Below are 21,000 nucleotides of genomic sequence, written 5' to 3' on the forward strand. Positions count from 1 at the left end.
CCCTGGAGGAAAATACCTTGTTCAAAAAGTTTAAAATTGATCTTCCAACCTAGAAAATGAATGAGAAAATAGAGAAAACACACAGTAAACAAATGTTTTGAATGTATGGTCCAATGCGTCACTAGACCAGGATCCCTTTTTCAGCACGGTGTATCATAATGTCTCCTAAGGTAGATATGTTTATGTTATTGTTGGCGCTGATCAGTTACCAGAACATGAAAGAAGTGAAGCACACGCTGATGGTAAACAGCGTTTACCACAAATCTTTTTCCCAGCAGGGAATCACAATGCGGTCATTACAACGACCGCGTTGTGATTCCGCATACCATTACTCCGCAAGTTGGAACAACGACTTGCGGGGGGGGGTGGGTGTTGGATTTAATATCGAACACCTTCCCTATTGTCCGCACAGACTGGAGTTGGATTAGTATGTTATACTATTCCAACATCCAGCGCCCCCCCTCCGCAAGTCGTCATTCCAACTTGCTGAGTAATGGTATGCAGAAATACAACGCAGTTGTTGTAACAACCGTGTTGTGATTTCCGTGAAAAAGGCAGTGGGATAATAACATACATTTCACACTGATACATCGAAAATAAAAGAACAGGCAAGTAGACATTGGTCTACCAGACAAAATAAAACCAATCTGTGTTGGTGTTACACAGTGTATCATAAGTGATTAGTTGTCCTCAGGTGTGAATGATGTGTCTTATCCTTTGGATCAATATATAATGCCCCATGGGTCCAAAGCAGATGGTGGAGCTTAGCTGCTAACTGTGGTAAGAGCAATTATACCCAACATAAATACACAGTAAATCCAGGGGACCCAAATGATCTTAGGGTGAAAAGAAAAGGAAAAGCTGAGAGTTTTCTAGAGAAGCAACCATACTTATGTGATTTCTGCACAGAGAGTGCCGGAGAACTACCTTCCTCCGGTCACCTGGATAGAGACTCAGCAGAGGAGAAGACCTGCCTTTTAAGGTGCAGGTATTGAAGTGATTGATCTCAGGTGGGGTACGTGCAGCTACAGGAAGGAGGGATGACAAAATGGCCAATGATGACAGGAGAGGAGGGGCGATATTGATCCAATAGGAGTAAGCACCTCACATGCTGGTGTAACATAGGTATCATGTCTCAGTGGTGGCCATCTCAGAATGTGTAGTGGTCAAATGCAGGCCAGCCCAAAGTCAACAATGGTTTTTGAAAGGCAACATCTTAGCAGTAAACTGAGACTGTTGAATGTTTTCTTAATGGACAGTGACAGTAGTAGAAAACTATGGGGCACCTAATTGCTCTCAGATATATAGTGACGGAGAGAAAGCCCGGTGCAGATAACCGCTAGCCATCTCTCATAGTGAAATCTAGGTATATTGACATCTAGGTACATGTTGGATATATGGGCCTATTCATTAAAAAGCAACATGGGGCGGCCAAGTGGTCTATTTCCAATATATTAGGAGGCTTGGATAGCACTATTGGACCAATGGCTATTGAGGAGAAGAGAAGGGGTATGCTCAAGCCAATATGAGTGAACCCTCGCATGCTGGTGTAGTGAAATTATCATCCCTCAGTGGCAGCTATCTTGGAGAGTGTGGCAGTCAAATGTCCAAAGTCATCAATGGTATTAGTACAGCAGTGTCCAAAACAGTAGACTAAGACAGTTTAACCCCTTTAGTGCTCCTGTCAGCCAACGGCCATCGCGAGCACTACCTCCGTAGTGCTGTGCAAGTCCGTTGGCTGACGCGGCCCTGCCCACTGATTAAAACCGCCGCACCTCGGCAGAATTCACGCCGCGGTAAAGCAGTTAATGTTTTGATGGGGGGGGGGGGGGGTACTGCCTCAATGGTATCAACAGAAACATTTGTGTTAATGATGAAGAGGCCCATCCCATGGCCATTCACAAAATACTTACTATAAGCACGTCTTAGTGTGGTGTGTGAGACTCCATAGCAGGCCGTCCCATATGTGACATGGTGTTAGTGGTGATATGTTAAATCAGATCCCATGTATGAAGCGAATATTAATGCTTCCATGGTAAGGGAGTATCTGATGTCGCAGGGGAATAACTGGGGAATTACACCTCACATCAAAGGATTTCCTCGTTCACACCTTTGCTGTTGGAAAAGAGGCAGAAAATCCACCATTGCTCCTTTCTGAAAAGGTTAACAGAGCTTCATGAGCTAGTTGCTTCTAAAAAGCATCCACTGGAGGTTATCTGCAGACTGGTTTGAGTCACAAAAGTTATTGCACATTTTTGTAGTGCTATGCCTGCAGCAGATATTGCCCAGGTGCTCTAATATTCTTGCTTTGATAGCCCTCATGGTCATTCCCACGTAAAGAAGGCCACACGCGCAGGTGATCAGGTCAACACAGTTTTTGTTGTATTGCAGTTAGTGTGACCTTCCTGTATCCAGGTGAATTGTGGGCTCAATTTGACCTCTTTGGAATGTTTAGTGAGGGGGCATACCCAGCAGGTCAAGTCAAGTCAAGTCAAGTCAAGAGATTTATATAGCGCGCTACATACCCATAGGGTCTCAAGGCGCTAGAGGAAGGGTGGGGAATTACTTGTCGAATATCCAGGTTTTAAGTTGTTTTCTGAATGCTAGGTGGTTCTGAGTAAGGCGAAGGTGAGTGGGAAGTGAGTTCCAGGTTTTAGCTGCCAGGTAGGAGAAGGATCTACCTCCCATGGTGGTTTTGTTGATGTGAGGTATAATGGCGAGGGCTTGGTTGGAGGATCGTAGCTGACGGGAGGGGGTGTAGAAGGACAGTCGTGTGTTGAGGCATTCGGGTCCAAGTTCGTAAAGTGCTTTGTGTGCGTGGGTTAGGAGGCGGAAAGTAATCCTCTTACTTACGGGGAGCCAGTGGAGGTTTTTCAGGTGACCAGAGATGTGTTCTTTACGCGGGATGTCTAGTATGAGCCTGGCTGAAGCGTTCTGGATGCGTTGGAGTTTTTTCTGGAGTTTTGCGGTGGTACCGGCGTATAGAGTGTTTCCGTAGTCTAGGCGGCTCGTAACCAGTGCGTGGGTGACCGTTTTTCTAGTTTCGGTGGGGATCCAGCAAAATGTTTTTTTGAGCATGCGAAGAATGTTGAAGCAAGATGATGAAACGGCGTTGGCTTGTCTGGTCATCGAGAGTGAGGAGTCCAGGATGACGCCCAGGTTCCGTGCGTGGTCCATCGGGATGGGTGCTTTTCCAAGGGTTTCTGGCCACCAAGAGTCATCCCAGGTGGAGGGGGAGGTGCCTAAGATGAGGGCTTCTGTTTTGTCTGAGTTCAGTTTCAGACGGCTGTGCTTCATCCACTCGGCTACTTCTTTCATTCCTTCGTGTAAGTTGGTTTTGGCGGTGTTAGGGTCTTTGGTGAGTGATAGGATCAGTTGAGTGTCATCCGCGTAAGAGATGATGTTGAGATTGTGTTGGCGAGCGATGGCCGCAAGGGGGCTCATGTATACGTTGAAGAGGGTGGGGCTGAGTGACGATCCTTGTGGCACGCCGCAGATGACTTCAGAGGCCTCTGACTTGAATGGTGGGAGGCGGACTCTCTGGGTTCTTCCAGTGAGGAACAAGGTGATCCATTCCAGTGCTTTTCCTTGGATTCCTATGTTTCTGAGGCGCTGTAGAAGGGTGCTATGACAGACTGTGTCGAAGGCAGCGGAGAGGTCGAGGAGGATGAGGGCGACTGTGTCTCCATTGTCCAGTAGAGTTCGAATGTCGTCTGTTGCTGCGATAAGTGCGGTCTCAGTGCTGTGTTTGGCTCGGAAGCCGGACTGTGAGGGGTCGAGGGATTTGTTGGTTTTGAGGAAGGAGGCGAGCTGGTTGTTGACAACTTTCTCGATGACTTTGGCCGGGAATGGAAGAAGCGAGATGGGGCGGTAGTTTTTGAGTTCGGTGGGGTCAGCTGTGGGTTTTTTCAGAAGGGCGTTGAGTTCAGCGTGTTTCCAGCTTTCCGGGAAGGTGGCGGAGTTGAGGGAGCAGTTGATGACATCTCGGAGGTATGGTGCTATGATGGAGTCTGCTTTGTTGAAGATGTGGTGAGGGCATGGGTCAGTTGGGGATCCTGAGTGGATGGAGTTCATCAGGCGGATGGTGTCCTCAGTGGAGATTGGGTTCCAGTCATTAAGGATGTTCAAGAGGGGTGAAGGTCCTGCAGAAGGTTGGGTGGGTTGGTCTTCGGGTCGGTTGTCGAAGCTGTTGTGGATGTCAGCGATTTTGTTGTGGAAGAAGGAGGCTAGGGAGTTGCAGAGGGCTTGGGAGGGGGTGATGTCGTTGGAGTTGGCTGATGGGTTGGTAAATTCTTTGACGATGTTGAATAATTCCTTGCTGTTGTGGGCGTTGTTATCTAGACGATCTTTGAATGCGGCTTTCTTGGCAGACCGGATTAGTTGGTGGTGTATGCGGGTGGCGTTTTTGAAGGCGTCCCTGGTGCTGGTGTTTGGGGCTTTTTTCCAGGCCTTCTCAAGGGAGCGACAGCGTTTCTTCGATTTCTTAAGATCATCGTTGAACCAGGAGGCGTTTTTGCTGCCTGGTTTGCTTTGACGTTTTTTCAACGGTGCTAGGATGTCGGCGCTGTTGGATATTCATTGGGTGAGGTTAATGGCTGCTTGGTCGGGGTTTGAGGAGTGGGTGGGGGGGTTTAGAAGAAGCGATGAGGAGATATGGTCGATGGTGATTTTGTTCCAGTTTCTTCGCATGGTGGGTTGAGGATGGTTGTGGATTGTGGTCTTATTGTAGGTGAAGGGAACGCAGCTGTGGTCCGTCCAGTGAAGAGCTGTGGTGTGACTGAAGGAGACATGTTTGCTGGAAGTGAAGATAGGGTCGAGTGTGTGACCTGCAATGTGGGTGGGGGTAGTGACCAGTTGTTTGAGTCCGAGGTTGGCAAGATTGTCCAGAAGGGTGGTGGCGTTGCTGTCGTTGCTCTTTTCCAGGTGAAAATTGAGGTCTCCCAATAGAATGTAGTCCTCGGAGGGGAGGGCGTGTGGGGTGATAAAGTCAGTGATGACATCACTGAATTGTGCACGGGGTCCTGGAGGCCGGTAGAGGAGGGTGCCTCTGAGTGTGGTCTTGAGGTCGGTGTGGATCTGGAAGTGGAGGTGTTCGGCGCTGGCAAGGTTGACGTCAGAGCTGGTTGAGATGCGGATGGAGTTCTTATGGACGATAGCGATGCCTCCTCCTGTGTGCTCGATGCGGTCCTTGTGGATGATCTTGTAGCCTTCCCGGATGGCAATGGCAATGTCTGGGGCTGAGGAGGCATTCATCCATGTTTCTGTTAGGAAGGCGACGTCCGGTGAGATGGTGTCGAGTAGATTCCAGAGGTCGATGGCGTGTCTGTGGATAGAGCGGGTGTTGAGCAGGATGCATTTTAGGTGGTTGGTGTCAGGTCTCTGTTTGGTGTTGGTGGATGATGAGCTGGTTTTGGTGCCGTCGAACTTGCAGGAGTTGCAAGAGAAGGGTCCATGGGTGAGTCCAGGAGCGGCTTGGACGCAGTTGGGGGAGCAGCCGGGGTTAAGGGCTAGGAGGGTGGGGGCGTCGTAAGTAATGCGGGAGGGCTGGGCATTGCGAGGGCCAGGGGGTTTGGCGCTGGACGCGGTCCAGGCACGGACGGGCGTAGACGGGCTTACCTTTGGCGCACCTTCGGCGCGAATGGGGCGCGACCGCTGCGCGTGGACGCTGCACGAATCTACAACTGTCATAAGTGGATGGAGAGGGGGGAGGGGCGAGGGGTGGTCAGCAGGGAGGCGGGAACTGGGCGGGGACTGGTCGGGGAAGGCACAGGAAGCAAACAACAACAACAACAGCAATCACAAAATGGCCTCAGCCGATATCTGACCGGAATGGTGCACAGGAGTCGAATAGCGCGATCTGAATAATAAAGGCACCGGTGAGATCCGGCAGACAATAGTGATAGCAGCGCTACAATATTCTAGATGCCAGGTGATAAATAGCAGCGTTGTTATGCAGGCGGAGCGCTAAGACACACTAATGCACAGCGAGGTTCCTTCCTTAAGGCAGATGAAATTACACTCTGTGGGTACTTGCGGAAGAGCGAGGTGGGGAAGCAGAGGCACTTCAGCAGGCAGGCGGAGCGGGGAGCAGCGTCTGGAGCGACCGTGTCTGTTGAAAACAGAGATATTGTCTTGTGACAGGTGGTAAGGCCCACAAGGTTTTCTGCATGTGGGACTGTTGAACATGGGGTCTCATATATACCAGGAGGTCCTTCAGCTTGCTCTGGGTACACTTACAAGTGAATTGTGGCTGTGGAATCTAAAGGGACCCAGTGCATAAAATAATCCAATGTTACATAATGGTGCATTTGATCTGATCGGAGTTGGAGGTGAAGGTGGTCATACAAGTAAGGACATCTGCAGTGTACCTTAGAGCCAAATATAGCACTTAGTGACTGCAGCACCACGCCTGTTTCTTGATGTTATGGTGTTCAGGATGAGAATGGTCACAAACGACATGGAATACACACATTACTGGCTCATTCTTATCATCAACATGGCCAAATTCCTGTCTGATGCACTCATCATCAAAATCAACATTACAGGGATTGCACTGAAAGCTGGGTTCAGTATCTCAGCATTCAATTCACAGCTCTCAGAGATCAATGCCCAGATGAAATAGCACAAGGATTACCTCCTGCAGCATAAGCTCTCTTCAGATGAAGGTTCTATCACATCTCCCAGGACACATCATTCTTCAAACAGCATTTTGAGTAATGACAGTTGGGGCAGCAATGAGAACGACGGGTAAAGGGTTCCCCGGCATCCATGTATGGATATCCAATACCCCCATTTTCAGCACACCGACAAATGTGGTACCCTGGATTCCAGATGTCCCCTCCCAACCACTGCAGCCCTTCTTCCAACACCCCTTTCCCCAACCTTTTTTGGGTGGGAGCAGAGTAAGAAGAAGAGGAACAAGACATAAGTGCACTGGAAACAGCAAGAAACCAAGATGCAGACCAGGAGTCAGTCGGCCAAGGAACACTTGTCATTAACCTCTCAAAGAGGGCTCTGACAGAAGACGAGATTGCAGTACTACGCAAAGGTCTTGTATTCATGCCCACCTCTCTGGGAGAGCAATTCTGTCTCATAAGCAAAAGTCACCAGTTCTTTCGCAAGTTTGCCTTCAAGAATTTTTTTCAGAACAGGGAAACCCCTGACAGTTAGGACCCAGGACTGCGGATTCTATCTGAGTTGACACCTACTTCAGCCATGTCACCCAATGAGATCCTCATCTTTGAAAAAGCCATACTGAAGAAGACTGCACAGATAAGAGCTCCTAGGTTCTTCAACAATTTGTCATCCAGAACAACGCAGATCAGTTAAAGCCTTGACTGAGGATCCTTTGATCGTGATCAAATCAGCAGAAAAGGGCAGAGCGATTGTTGTGATGGACATCACCGATTACAACCAAGAAGGCCCACACCAGCTAGCGAATTGGAGATACTTCCGCTCAATGAGCTCAGATCCATCTGAGATTTTGATAAAACAAATTCAATCCATGGTCATGATGGCGGAGGCACAAGATTGAATCGCTAAACATGAAGCAGTGTTCCTGGTGAATACATTACTAAGGACCCGCTACTTTTACGTATTGCCCACAATACACAAGGAAAACAGCCCCCCCTACAGGAAGGCCAATCGTCTACAGCATTGGATCTCTATTGGAAACTTTTAGTAAGTTATGCGACCACTACCTTATAACACTGGCTTCTAGGACAAGGGACATGCTGAACCTGATTGATGATAACAATGATCAACAGGAAATCAACTTCCTTTTGACCTTAGACCTAGAGGCCTTGTACACCAACATCCCTCAAGACGCCACCATAGAGGTCATTGAGGCCTGCCTCAGAGCACAAACTTGGACAACAGCAGCACTGATCGACTTTATTATCGAATGTGCCACGATAGCGTAGAATAATGACTTTTTTAATTCAATACCTGGATCTATCATCAGATACAAGGGACATCAATGGGCAAAACACTTGCCCCGAGCCTGGTCTGTCAATACATGGCCCATTTTGAAGAACAACGCATCTTTAGTGACATGAATCCTTTCAATGCCAACATTCTAACATGGCAACGATACATAGATATTATTCTGGTCTTCTGGAAAGGTGATAACACCACATGCCAGGAATTTGGATGCTGGATTAGTACTCTTAACTCATACCTGAGATTCACCCAGTTTGCCTCAACAAGGCAGATGCCATTCCTGGATTTACTAATCTCCATTAAGGTGGGGAAACTATGCACTAAGACTTATAAAAAATATCACTGATAGAAACAGTCTTTTGTTATTTAAGAGTCACCATCCAAAAGTCTTATTGGAGAAATTGCCATATGGGCAGTTTCTCTGTGTCCGGAGAAATCGCAGCTTTTTGAAAGATCATCGCGCTCAAGCCAAAAAACTAAGTAGGAATCTGTCCTCCTGGTACTACGCATCCAGAGTAATCAAACTAGCTGAGAAAAGTACACGAAACAATTAATGGGAATCTCTTTTAGAGACCAACACAAGACCCACAGAAAATTTCCTTACTAGTGCCCTTATCTTCACCCCCAACTCCAATCGGATCAAACGCACCATAATGAAACATTGGGGAATTTTATGCACTGGGTCACTTGAGATTCCACTGCCACAATTTACTTTTAAGTGTACCCAGAACCTGAAGGACCTCTTGGTACAAACCAGGCCCCACATTCAACAGTCTTTCATGTAGAACACCTTGTGGGTCTTATCACCTGTCACAAGACACTATCCCGGTGAGTCCTACGGGGAATGCTCACTCTTATAAACATTCCAAAGAGGTCAAGTTAGGTCCCCAGTTCATCTAGATACAGAAAAATTACACTAACTGCAATAGAAAAAATGGCATCTACCTGATCACTTGCCCGTGTGGCCTTCATTACGTAGGAATGACCCCAGCACCATCAAACCAAGAATAATGGAGCACTGGCGCAATATCCACTGCAGAAACAGCTCTACAAAAATGTCCAATTACTTTTGCGACTCTAATTACTCTCCAGATGACCTCCGGAGGACAAATTTGAAGCAACTAACTCATGGGGCCTGGTTAACCTTTTCAGAAGAGAGCAACAGTGGATTTTCTGCCTCTCCACCAACAGTAAATGTCTGTAAAATGAAAACCTCTGGCTGGTGCGAGGTGTAATTCCCCAGTCAGTCCCCTGCAAATTCAGATACTCCCTTACCATGGATATACTGACATTCTCTTCATACATGCAATATGATCTACCATATCACCACTGACACTATGTCACATATGAAATGCCCTGTTATAGAGTCTCTCACACCACACTAAGCAGTGCTTATGAAAAGTATTTTACGACTTGGCATGGGTCTCTTCTTCATTAATATGAATGTTTTTGTTGATACCAATTAGGCAGTACCCTCCAATAAGAAAACATTTTACTGTGTGTCAACTTGTTTCGACGGCCCCTTACTAATACCATTGATGACTATGGGCAATCCTCCATCTGACCGCTACACACTCCAGGATGGCTGGCACTGAGGGATGATACTTCTGTTACACCCGCAGGCGAGGGGCTTGCTCCTATTGGCTCTAGCGTACCAGCGTACCCCTTCTCTTCTCTCTTCTCCTTATTTGCCAAATAGCGCTCTCCAAGCACTCTAATCCATTGGAAATAGACCACTTGGTCACCCATGTTACTTATTACATGAGGAGGACCATATTTCCAACATGAACACAGAAACCAATAGGCCTAGATTCCACCATGAGGGATGGCTTGCAGTTATGTGCACCTGACTTGCTCTCTGTCACTATATATGCCAGTGCACCATGCTTTTCTCTTACCGTCACTCTCCATTAAGAAAACATTCAACTGTCCTATTTTACTGCTTAGACGCCCCATTTAAAAAACCATGGTGTCTTTGGGCTGGCCAGCATTTGACCACTACACACTCTGAGACGGCCGCCACTGAGAGATGATACGTCTATCGTACTAGCATATGAGGGGGCTCGCTCCTATTGGCTCAGGCTTGCCTTCTTCTCCTCATTGGCTATTTGGTCATCCCTCCTTCCCGGGGCCGTACACACCACACCTGAGAACAATCACTCCAATTACACATTCCATGTATGTCCACTTGCCTGTTCTGCTCTATTGTATGCACTAGCTTGTTTTTTTCAAATCTTTCAGGTTGTGGCGACTGATCAGCGCCAACAATAGCATGTACATGTCTACCTTTTGGAGACACTATGATACAGTGAGCTGGAAAAGCCATTCTGGTGGCGTATTGAACCATACATACAAAACATTTGTTTACTGTGTGTTTTCTTTACTGTCATCATTTATTGTCTAGGTTGAAAAATCAATTGTAAACATGTTAAAACAGGTATTTTCTTCTGAGGGAATACCTACATTGCATTTCACGACTTAGTAGTAGGGAAGGGTTTTCCCCATTTATTTGGGTCCTGAAGAATTGTTGTGGATTTTGTTAGGCTGTTTGGGGCCAAAGATGTCAACCTGGCCACGCTCACAGATTTAGGCTACTTGGGTATATCACACCACTGTAGTAGCCCCTATCAAATTATGTTGTTTTAATCCTTCCAAGGGAACTATTACATTAAAGTCAAGTTTTAGTCTCCCTTCACGTCACTGCACACATTCACTCCACACATTCAAAACACCCACACACGCACTTTGTGGGGCCCATGGGGCATTGCAGCGCTGACCCTACATAGAAAACGCGCACTATGATTCATGACATCCTCATGGATGTGTGAGGGCACCAGGAAATAATCCTTAGGATTCCCCCTTCTTTGTTTGCCTGTCTTTCTTCTTTGCTTTTTGATAGGAACAATACCTAAGCTGCTTTTTGCATAATTATGACCTCAGATCGACTGAATGGAGAGTGGCTCTAACATGAAGAGTACCTTTTAGCTGAAGGAGTTCATCTCCATCTGATTCTTAGTAGGTCGGCTTTTACAGGGAGTGGGAGAACCATACCTTATTTTTCCGGCTGGTCCATTCCAGTCCTGTGTACCCATAGTATAAAAATGAACTTTACCAATCACAGTGCAATAAGAATACACAGTTCTATCCTTCTCTTCCTTTGTGTTAAATTGACTTCCCCAGTGGTTCAATGCTGACCCTTGAGAGCACTAACCTCCTCATTCTCATGATGGACAAAACTGGGAAGCTGAAAGCTGAACTCCTCCATTAATGAGATGTGCCATTCTCTGTATGGGACTTTTTTCAGGATAGTCCCCAGGAACTGCAAAGAAAACAGAAAGAAACTTTAAAGCAGTAATACATGCTTAAATGCAGTATCTACAGCTGACGTCTGGGTGCATTGACTTTGAGACGATGAGTGAACAAACTATGGCTAACAACAACCTCAGTAATGACGAAATATTATGATGGCAGAAGAACCAGAGAACACATACAGCAACGCTTAACTAGTATGGTGTGAAATCAGTGGTCAGAAGAAACAAGGAGACCTTTACAGTGTTCATGATTTATAAAGAAACACACAAAACAAAAGCATGCTGCCAGCAAATTACTGTGAAAAGAGCAACAGTGCAGCAATCCAGACGAAAGCAGATGGGGACTGTGCAACAATATCACATACTCAGGAGCAGAATATAAACATATAGACTCTTCGATCACCAGCGTGAGGGCTATATGTAAATTTAATGTTAACAAGGGTGAAGACTGAACACAAGGAAAAGAAATTTGCATCTCTGGAGTGTGAGAAGTTGGTCTGACATATGCTGTCCACTAGTTATAGTGGGCACCTTGCACCAGTCCAAACATCCCTTACTGATGATAGGTCAAGACAACCTTTATTGAAAGCTATCCTAATGGTAGCTATGGAGAGCTGCCTTTAGGCTAAGTCTTGAAGGCAACACACAGCAAATCAGCCGATTAGTAGACACAGGAACCAGCAAGACCCGTAGTTTGGTGCAAATGTTTTTATTTTAGTTTGTAGCCCAGCACCAGTCCGCCATGACGCGTTTCGGCTAGAGATAGCCTTGATCACATGACAACGTCACGAGGGCTGATCACCCTTTTAAAGTGCAGTGTGCCATCACATGGTATTAGAAACAGAAAAAATACTGTCAGTGTTTCTAATCCCCGAAACAAATAATTACGGCATGAATGCCCGTATACTATTTAAGAAGTCACACATTAAGCATCATAAATACATGTTACAATAATAAACATTATGAAATTGTGCACAATATAAAACTGTTTTTCTCTTTTGCAATACATGTTAATACATGCATATTTACAAGGCATTGGCAGTAATAAATTTTTAAATTCTTATAAAAGTTAAAAGGCCTATAAATAGTTATATAAATATTAAAATATAACTAAAATTGTAATTGATTTGTAAACACATTTGATCAAGGTATAATATAATGAAACCCATAGATCAATAAAGTGCAATGATGCCCCAGTGGACAAATACCAAAGCCAGAGATGTAAACATTATAATTGTGCAAAATATGCTAGTTGTGCAACATAAGCTGATGGCAAGAAAGTGCTACCAAGTGCGTGATAAAATTAAAATCTAAATGAAAAAATATCTGTTAGTCATGGAGGGAAAAAGGGATATAGTGTGTTCAAACAGAATGTATGATCCACAGTTCATAGTCAACCAATACTGTTTTAGGTACAACAACTCAAAATTTCTAAAGTTGCATGGATGACTGGCTCAACAAGTCTTACTTAGATATATACAGAGATAAGTGTGGCAGTCCTCCCCTGTGTTGAGGCCAAACGGTGCCTTGGTATCTAAAAGGATTATATAGCGAGTCTCAAGTTTTCTTAAAAGGGATATACATACATAAATATATATATATAAATATATATATATATATATATATATATATATATATATATAAAAATATATATTATATATATATATATATATATATATATATATATATATATATATATATATATATATATATATATATATATATATATATATATATATATATATATATATATATATATATATATATATATATATATATTATTCACCAAAGTGCCAAGAGCTTTTAGGAAGGCACACGATGATGTTCAGCCTGTGGCGTTTAGAAATGCAGCCTTTCTGTTATGCCCCATTTGCATGTACTTTCAATGTCGCCGACGCGTTTCAAGGCATTACATCCTCTTCTTCTGGGCGCCAAAGACACTCTAAGTCGCACACAAAATTACTGTGACTTTTATTATCGTAAACCAAGCCCACCCATTGGGCGTGTCATCATTGCCATTCCGGGTGCATTTTGGGACTTGTAGTCTAGAATGTGCGCGCTGACAGTCTCAGTCAGTCAAAAGTGCCTCTGGAAATTGTCTTCAAATTGTTCAAACCTTAGTAGGCTGCGAGGCGTCCAGAAAGGCAATTAATTGCGAACATCACCGCCGTATTCCACCATCGAGCAGTTCATGGCGGCGGCTTCTACCGTTGATGAGCTTTTGCTCCTCCAACTTAAGACGGATGCACTCCCTCACGGCCAGGCTGCCGTGCAATATGTTATTCACCAAAGTGCCAAGAGCTTTTAGGAAGGCACACGATGATGTTCCGCCTGTGGCGTTTAGAAATGCAGCCTTTCTGTTATGCCCCATTTGCATGTACTTTCAATGTCGCCGACGCGTTTCAAGGCATTACATCCTCTTCTTCTGGGCGCCAAAGACACTCTAAGTCGCACACAAAATTACTGTGACTTTTATTATCGTAAACCAAGCCCACCCAGTAATTTTGTGTGCGACATTGAAAGTACATGCAAATGGGGCATAACAGAAAGGCTGCATTTCTAAACGCCACAGGCGGAACATCATCGTGTGCCTTCCTAAAAGCTCTTGGCACATTGGTGAATAATATATATATATATATATATATATATATATATACAACACGAAAAAGCGGCGTGCTTCTGCCTCTTTCACGGCGGGCGCTTCAACAGGATCGCCGATCCTTTAAATGAATCCGACAACTGGTGTAGTCCTATTTGAAGAAACCAGAGTCGAGGCCCAAATATATTTTCAGTGCTCAAGGTTTTATTTGGCAAAGATTCAACAGCCCCAACGCGTTTCGAGGTAAGCCTACCTCTTGGTCACGGGTCCAAGAGGTAGGCTTACCTCGAAACGCATTGGGGCTGTTGAATCTTTGCCAAATAAAACCTTGAGCACTGAAAATATATTTGGGCCTCGACTCTGGTTTCTTCAAATAGGACTACACCAGTTGTCGGATTTATATATATATATATATATATATATATATATATATATATATATATATATATATATATGGAGTGGTGTGGTTCACTGGTTAGAGTTGGCAGACCTGGAAGCAGAGAACGGCCCGGGACCAGGGTTCAATCCCCGACGCGGCAGGGTCGTGAACCAGGGTCAGGGGACTCGATAATTCTCGCCTCGGTGCCTACTCTAACCAGGGATCACACTCGGCAACTCTGGGCATTAGCTTGCCTCATCTCCACAACGGCCCCCCACAAATGCCGGGGATGCCTGGTTTCACCTTGGAGATACCCAGGAGGGAACATCTCACAGGGAAAGCCAGGACGGGTTCCCCAGCGGTCTATAGCACCAGGACGCCTCCGGGTAGCAGTGCGCTTTACAAGACACACATATGTATATATAACATATATGTATTTATTACTAAACACTCTCTAGTAATGTCTTTATGAGATTACAGAGCCAGGTAGACAACATTAACACGATAGAACTTAAGTAAATAGCACAATATACAATGGGCACCACAGGGAGACCAAACCATATATTAAGAAAGTGGTATAAGAACCACAACTTGACTACACACAAGGCCTAGAGCCTGTAGAATCGCCGGGACCCTAAGGAACCACCCAAGGTAGTAACACAGGGGACCCACGGGGGACGTGTGCAGTGTTTGAACACAGCCGCAAGCTCCGTTAGCTCCTATGGGGAAAGTCACGGTTGAAATTTTAAAGTTTAAGGACACTTAGGAGAGGACTTTGAGCAAACCCCTTTAGACTTAAGGGGTTATAGGGCCAACACTCACAGGAACACCGGAGAACTCAAGTTACCTCACCTAGGGAAGCCGGGTGCATAGGTGTCAAATGGTGTTGGGAATTATCATTTTCAATGGTGACCTTCTGCAAAGTGCTGCTGTCGTGAAGAAGGAAAGTGTCCAGTGTGATCCTAGCCTGGATCGAAGATGTGAAGGACCTGAAAGCAGAGGGGGCAGAGTCTGGGTCACCTGCCAGTGAACAGGGGCATGATAGACGAGGCCCACAGATGTCTGGTGATTCAGGTGCGAAGAGGTGAAGCTTGACTCTGCAGCAACGAGGACCAAGAGGCATCGATACGACCAAGAGCTAGATTCGAGCTGTCCTACAAAGGATGTTGAGTGCTGCGGCATCGGTGCTCTGATTGAACACAAGTCTTAGCAATAGCAACCCACGCAGAAGGAGAAAAGATGCTTTGGTGTGGACTAGCAGGGTTCAGGGGACTCACCAAGTGATGTAGAGTCAGGGCACGTCTGAAGCAACCAGGGAAGCCCAAGGAAAGTTAAAGTTGCCTTCTCAGGGACCCACAGGTTGATGAACCAGGGATTGCGAAGGTACCTCGAGAGAAAACACAAAGGGTCGGCTCAGGGAACACTTATGAAGTGTAGGCCAACAATCTTTGGTGGAAACGCTGCACGGGGTCTGGGCTACAAGTAACCCAAAGCACAGCCTCATAGATCACCAAGAAGCATATGCACTTGCAAATGTGCACGGTGTCCAGGGGTTTCGGTTCCACAGTCCCCACAAGGGCTACGGGTCTCAGCCTTGCTGAGAGCTTGGGTTCACTTCTGGAAAGTCTGGGAACACACCTCCTGTGTTGAAAATTCTTCAGAGTACGGCGGGAGCTTCATAGATGCAAACCGATCAGATGCGTCTTCGGTGCCTGCTACGCAGGGGAGTAACTCCCTTACTCCAAGGGAGATTCTTCAGTCATCTAGCATCGTGTAGATTGTCAAACTTTCAGGATTCAGTGTCGGAGTTTCATCCAGGTAACTCTAAAGTCCTGTAGTCAGGGGTTCCTACTTTATACCCAAGGAAGAAGTGGCACAAACTCTGGAGAACCACCTATGGGAGGGTTTGGAAAGAGGGGTGGCTACACCCATTTCCTTTTTCCAGTTTCGCACCAGAGCAGGGGCTGGTATCCTCTGCAACTGGTTTGAACTGGGCTATGCACAGGGACACCAAATGTGCCCCAAGTGCAGACTTCAAAGCACTCTTGGAGTGCACCCGCCCAGCCCCAATACACTAAAGCCTGTCTTGGAGGTAGTTACACCTCCCTGTGACTGGAAACCTATTGTCCATCCCTCCCCTGCCGGAGTTTTGTCCAGCAGCAGGAGGCCAGACTCATGTCTGTGGCTGCAGCATCCATTTTGTAATGCCAGGGTTAAGGAAAGCTGGTAACGGGTAGCCTGGTGCCCCACACTAGTGGTTCTGCCATGGAGAAATCATACCCCCACACCAGTTACTGGTGTGGAGGTACGATTCCAAGGTGTTTGACACCAAACACAACATGGTTCTGTGCAGCCCTTTTAAAGTTAGCATTTACCACGAGGTTATACTGCACTTAAGAGTATATGGTCTTGGCTGCATCACTAACAACCCCGGAAGATAGATTCTGAAGGCTGCAGAGGGGCACTGCTCATGCATGGGCACCCTCTCACACAAAACCCAGCACCCCACCTTCAGTATTGATAAGGTCTGCCAAAGGGGTGACTGATATGTTCATATGTGTAGCGATAAGGTAGATATAGGAAACCTATATCTGAGTAAGGGGTGCATACACCACCTTACACAGGCTGCTGTAGCAGACCTGTTGTGTCATTTTGGAAGGCTTTCCAGGGGTGACATAATACATGCTGCAGCCCCTGGGAGGCCCCTGGGAGGCCTCGGGGGTATCTATGGCCTGGGTACATAGTATACCATATACAAGGGACTTATAAGGGTACCCCAGAATCCAATTTTGAGTGTATCTAAAGTACATGGAACCAATTTATAAGAGAAAGCAGATAGGCTGGAGACCTGATTAGCAGGTTCCCAGCCAAACTAAGTCAAAAACCATCAAAAGACCAGGTAAAAAGTGGGGGAAACCATGTAGTCAGATTCCACCTTCCTACATAACCCCCCCCCCCCCAAACGAAAGAATATAAGCTAACCTTACCCAGTTGAGCCTTTATTGACTAAGTGGCCACATAAGAAAGTACCTGCACTGGCATGGTTACCCCCTGTCTTATGGTCCACTAAGCAATCCCTCACCCTAAGGGTGTGAGAGGGTCTCCACCATGGGGAATTACTAACTGTGGTGTGTTTTGGTAAAGTAAAAGGCTAGTGAGGTGTCTGAGTGTGGCCCTAATAAAGTTGGTCTCAGCTTCCTCAGATCACTGGTCACCATGGATGCCTTTCTTTCCACAACTGAGTTGCACTTCACTCTAGGGATTAACCTTTGGCTGCCTATAGCTGGGGGTTGAGATTCTTTTTGGGTGGAACACTGGAGGGACAAAGCAGGTTTGGAACCTTTAGGTCCCAGGTTTACCCTTGCCCAACAGAGTCCATCTGGGGTTGGTCCCTATTCACTGTCAAAAGGGATCCCTCAGGGGGTTGAGGAATTTTCGCTTTGCTAGGGCTACTAGACTGGGTGCCACTAATCTGCTGATAGGGGGTTCCTCCAATCTACAGGCAAATTTGGGAACACTGCCACTCTCTTTTGGCCAGTGACCCCTCCCTAGCTGAGAATAACTATGCCCATGGGGTGACCTGTTCTGATACCATCAATCTTTGTCACCTGGTACTTAAACTCAGGTAAAAGCTGGTATTGGGGGACTAGTTTCCCTGTCACTGTGATGACACTAGCCCCTGTGTCCCTGAATGCCACAGCTTTCTGACCATTGATTAAGCACTCCTGTCTGTACTTGCCCAAAGTATTGGGACTCATAGTAAAAGTGGCAAATCCCATGCCACCATCACAGACTGAGGAGGCTTGTGAGGGGGACCTTTCTAAACTAGGGTCCAGAAGATGGCGGCGAGAGCAGACGTGTGAGTCCACTGATCCTGCCGACGGCCGTATTGTATTGTAGCACCGATTCTGGCACGCCGGGGTCCGCAGAATTGGGCCCGTGGGTTGTCGGAACCGCGAACATAGCGGAACGGGTCCGGAGACCCCACCAGGAGAGAGGCGCCTCGCGCGCCGGGTCGCCTAACGCTCGGAGATCACAAGGCGCCCATCCCCCACGGCGCTGAGAACGAGGCCCGGCCCGAGCGGAGGACGGGAGGCCGGCCTGGAATTTGCAGGGCCAAGAGTGGGGCGGGCACAAGGCTGCTGCAGTACTTTGCCTGGAAGCCCGGAGGTGAGCAGCATTAACTCCTGCGGCGGCGGCCATAATCGAACGGAGTGTGCTTCTGGGACCTTGGAGACTCAGGGGACCTGTGGAGTCGTGGTGCAGCGCCGAGGGTCCCGAGGATCGGGATCAGCAGCCGGTGGTGCGGTGGAGGAGGCCTGGAGTGCGACTGGTGTGCGGGGGCCCCTGGCGGCCGACCGGAGAGTTGAGGGGCCACGAGCCGGCAGTGTGCACTCACTACGGAAGGAATACCCCTGACAGACAGGTCTTGCCAGGGATGTAGGTGATGAATCGACTGAGGTGTGTGAGGCCTATGTCCCGCTTGACCGGTGGGGACTGCAACGCCACTTGAGGGTGCCCACTCGGTACCTGGGTCACGCAGCCCGTGGAAGCAGAGGATGTCCAGAACCGGAGACCATTGCCCGGTGAGCCCAGAGCAAGACGCCCACCGGCCCGAGAGCTGGGAAAAGGTGAGGAAGATACTGCAGGGGCCGACTGCGGTGGTTGAGAGAGTGCCCAGAGGAGTTTGTGGCCCTCCTGGAAGTATGTGGAAGTGACCGGTTTCCCCAGAGTTTACAAAGCCGGGTGCGGAAGGATGACGAGCAGGTACTGGCAAGGTGCAGGGAGACGAACGCGCCGGACGTGGCGAGCTGGAGGAGCGGATATTGCGACAGACCAGAATCACCTTGCAGGAGCGGCAGGGAAGGAGACTAGGCCTACAGTCCGAGGGGTCATAGGATGTCGGCTGGAAGGGGCACCCGCGGCAAAATGGTGAAAGACCTTTTTGCGAAAACACAGACCCCCCACAGAAAGATACCGCGGTCCCAGGCCCGAAGAAAATGGAGCAGGGCAAGGACAATGGGTCAGAGCCCACCACAAAGGCGTTTTTAGGAATGCCTCTTTACTTCCCTACGGGATGACATCCAAACCTTCAAAACAGAATTTACCAGTGAAATTAAGGAAGTCCGGCGTGAGATGGATGGCCTAGGAGAAAGAGTGGCGGACCTTGAGACTAAATCGACAATAGGGACACTGAACTGGCAGCCCTGCAGCAAGAAATCATCCACTGCATGACCAGCAGGTGGATCTTCAGCTTCACATGGAAGACTGGGAGAATCATTCGAGACGACACAACATCCGTATTTGCAATGTTGCCATGTCCGAGGCCACCCAGGACACGTTTCGCTATGCCAGGGAGCTCTTCAATCATGTGCTGGGGCGCCCATTGGACTCGACCCTCCAACTCGACGGGCCACATAGAACGGGGCCTCCCCGAGCATCGACGGCGCCCCCCCCCAGATATATTGGTGTGTGTCCAGGACTTTCGCACCAAGGAGGAGATACTGCAAAGGGCACGACAGAAGAACCCGATCTCGTTCCAGGGTACGTCGCCATTGCTTTTCCAGGATTTAGCAGCCCTCACGCTACACAAGCACCGTCTTTTCAAACCGGTCACGTCCCACCTACAACAAAAGAACATTCCATATAGCTGGGGACACCCCTTCCGTCTGGTCTTCAGGCTGGAGAACAAGCAATACCAGCTCTGGTCGGTTTCGGAGGCCTGCCGTCTGTTGGGAATTGAACAACTGGAGGACGAAGACGAGGACCAGAGAGCCACCTCAGAGACGGAGGCGGAAAAGAGTGAAGAAACCTCCAGCGACAGAAATTGCAGCGGGTCAGCGTGCAGCACTGGAGGCAGTGGCCATAGATGGGGGTGCTGACCCCACAGAGTGAAGGACCCACTAAGAACTGGTGGCATAGTTACCCGTTCAAATCACGCTGCAGTTGGCTGGAAAGTGCTCCCGGACAAACTAGTAAGACTACCCCATGTTGTGATTTTTCCTTTTCATCTCTAGATGAAGGACTTCCAAAGTTTGCACCTTGGTTTTTTTGGTGGGGTGGGGGTTGTAATTGGTTTTTTTCATGGTAGGGATGGGGGTTTTGTTGGTACGGGGGAGGATTCCAGGTCCGAGAACGGCTGGGAATTGCAGAGAGTGTTAGACTGAGAGAGGGTTGTGAGCTGCGGAGACTAGGGGGTCCCGGGTGGTCGGGGCAACTGCGATACAGACTATGGCTGATGTGTAGGCCAATGACTGGTGTCTCAGAGCATGTGTGGGGGATAAATCCTTATACCTGCAGCTGAGTTGTGTATCCTCACGCAGATTGTGCGCGGGCTTAATAATCCCGCAAATAGGCGGGCAGTGCTGTCTCTGCTGGCAAATTCCAAAGCAGATATTTGCCTCCTCCAGGAGACGCACTTGCTAGCTAAAGACTGCCACAGGCTCAAATCCCGTCACTTTCCAACGCAAGTTTTCTCCTCCGCACCCACAAAGACTGCAGGTGTGGCAATTCTGGTGTCGCAGCGATTTAAGGGGAAGATGCTGCACTGGGGGACAGGGCTTAAAGGGTGTCTCCTGTCCTGCAGATTTTCACTGGGAACTGACACCTTCACGGTAATTTCGGTTTATGCACCAAATGTTTAATGAGGCGGCGGCAGCACCTGATAGACACGTTCTGGTAAGGGGGGGACCTTAATTTAGTTTTTGACAACCTCCTTGACAGATCAGCGCAGCGGTCCACGCAAGCCGGTACTCTATCAGAGGGGGGTT

General features: G+C 47.6%; 1 protein-coding gene across 1 annotated transcript in view; it reads right to left on the bottom strand.

The window, feature by feature from the left end:
- Positions 1-21,000, bottom strand: part of LOC147684854 (maestro heat-like repeat-containing protein family member 1) — a 90,706-nt gene that overhangs the window by 37,199 nt on the left and 32,507 nt on the right. The window contains exon 12 of the mRNA XM_086942398.1: positions 11,153-11,260. Within this exon, the coding sequence (XP_086798524.1) occupies positions 11,153-11,260 (108 nt within the window). The remainder of the gene's footprint in view (positions 1-11,152; positions 11,261-21,000) is intronic.

This window comes from Lissotriton vulgaris, chromosome 10 (genome assembly GCF_964263255.1).
Source record: "Lissotriton vulgaris chromosome 10, aLisVul1.2, whole genome shotgun sequence".
Taxonomy (NCBI): Eukaryota; Metazoa; Chordata; class Amphibia; order Caudata; family Salamandridae; genus Lissotriton; species Lissotriton vulgaris.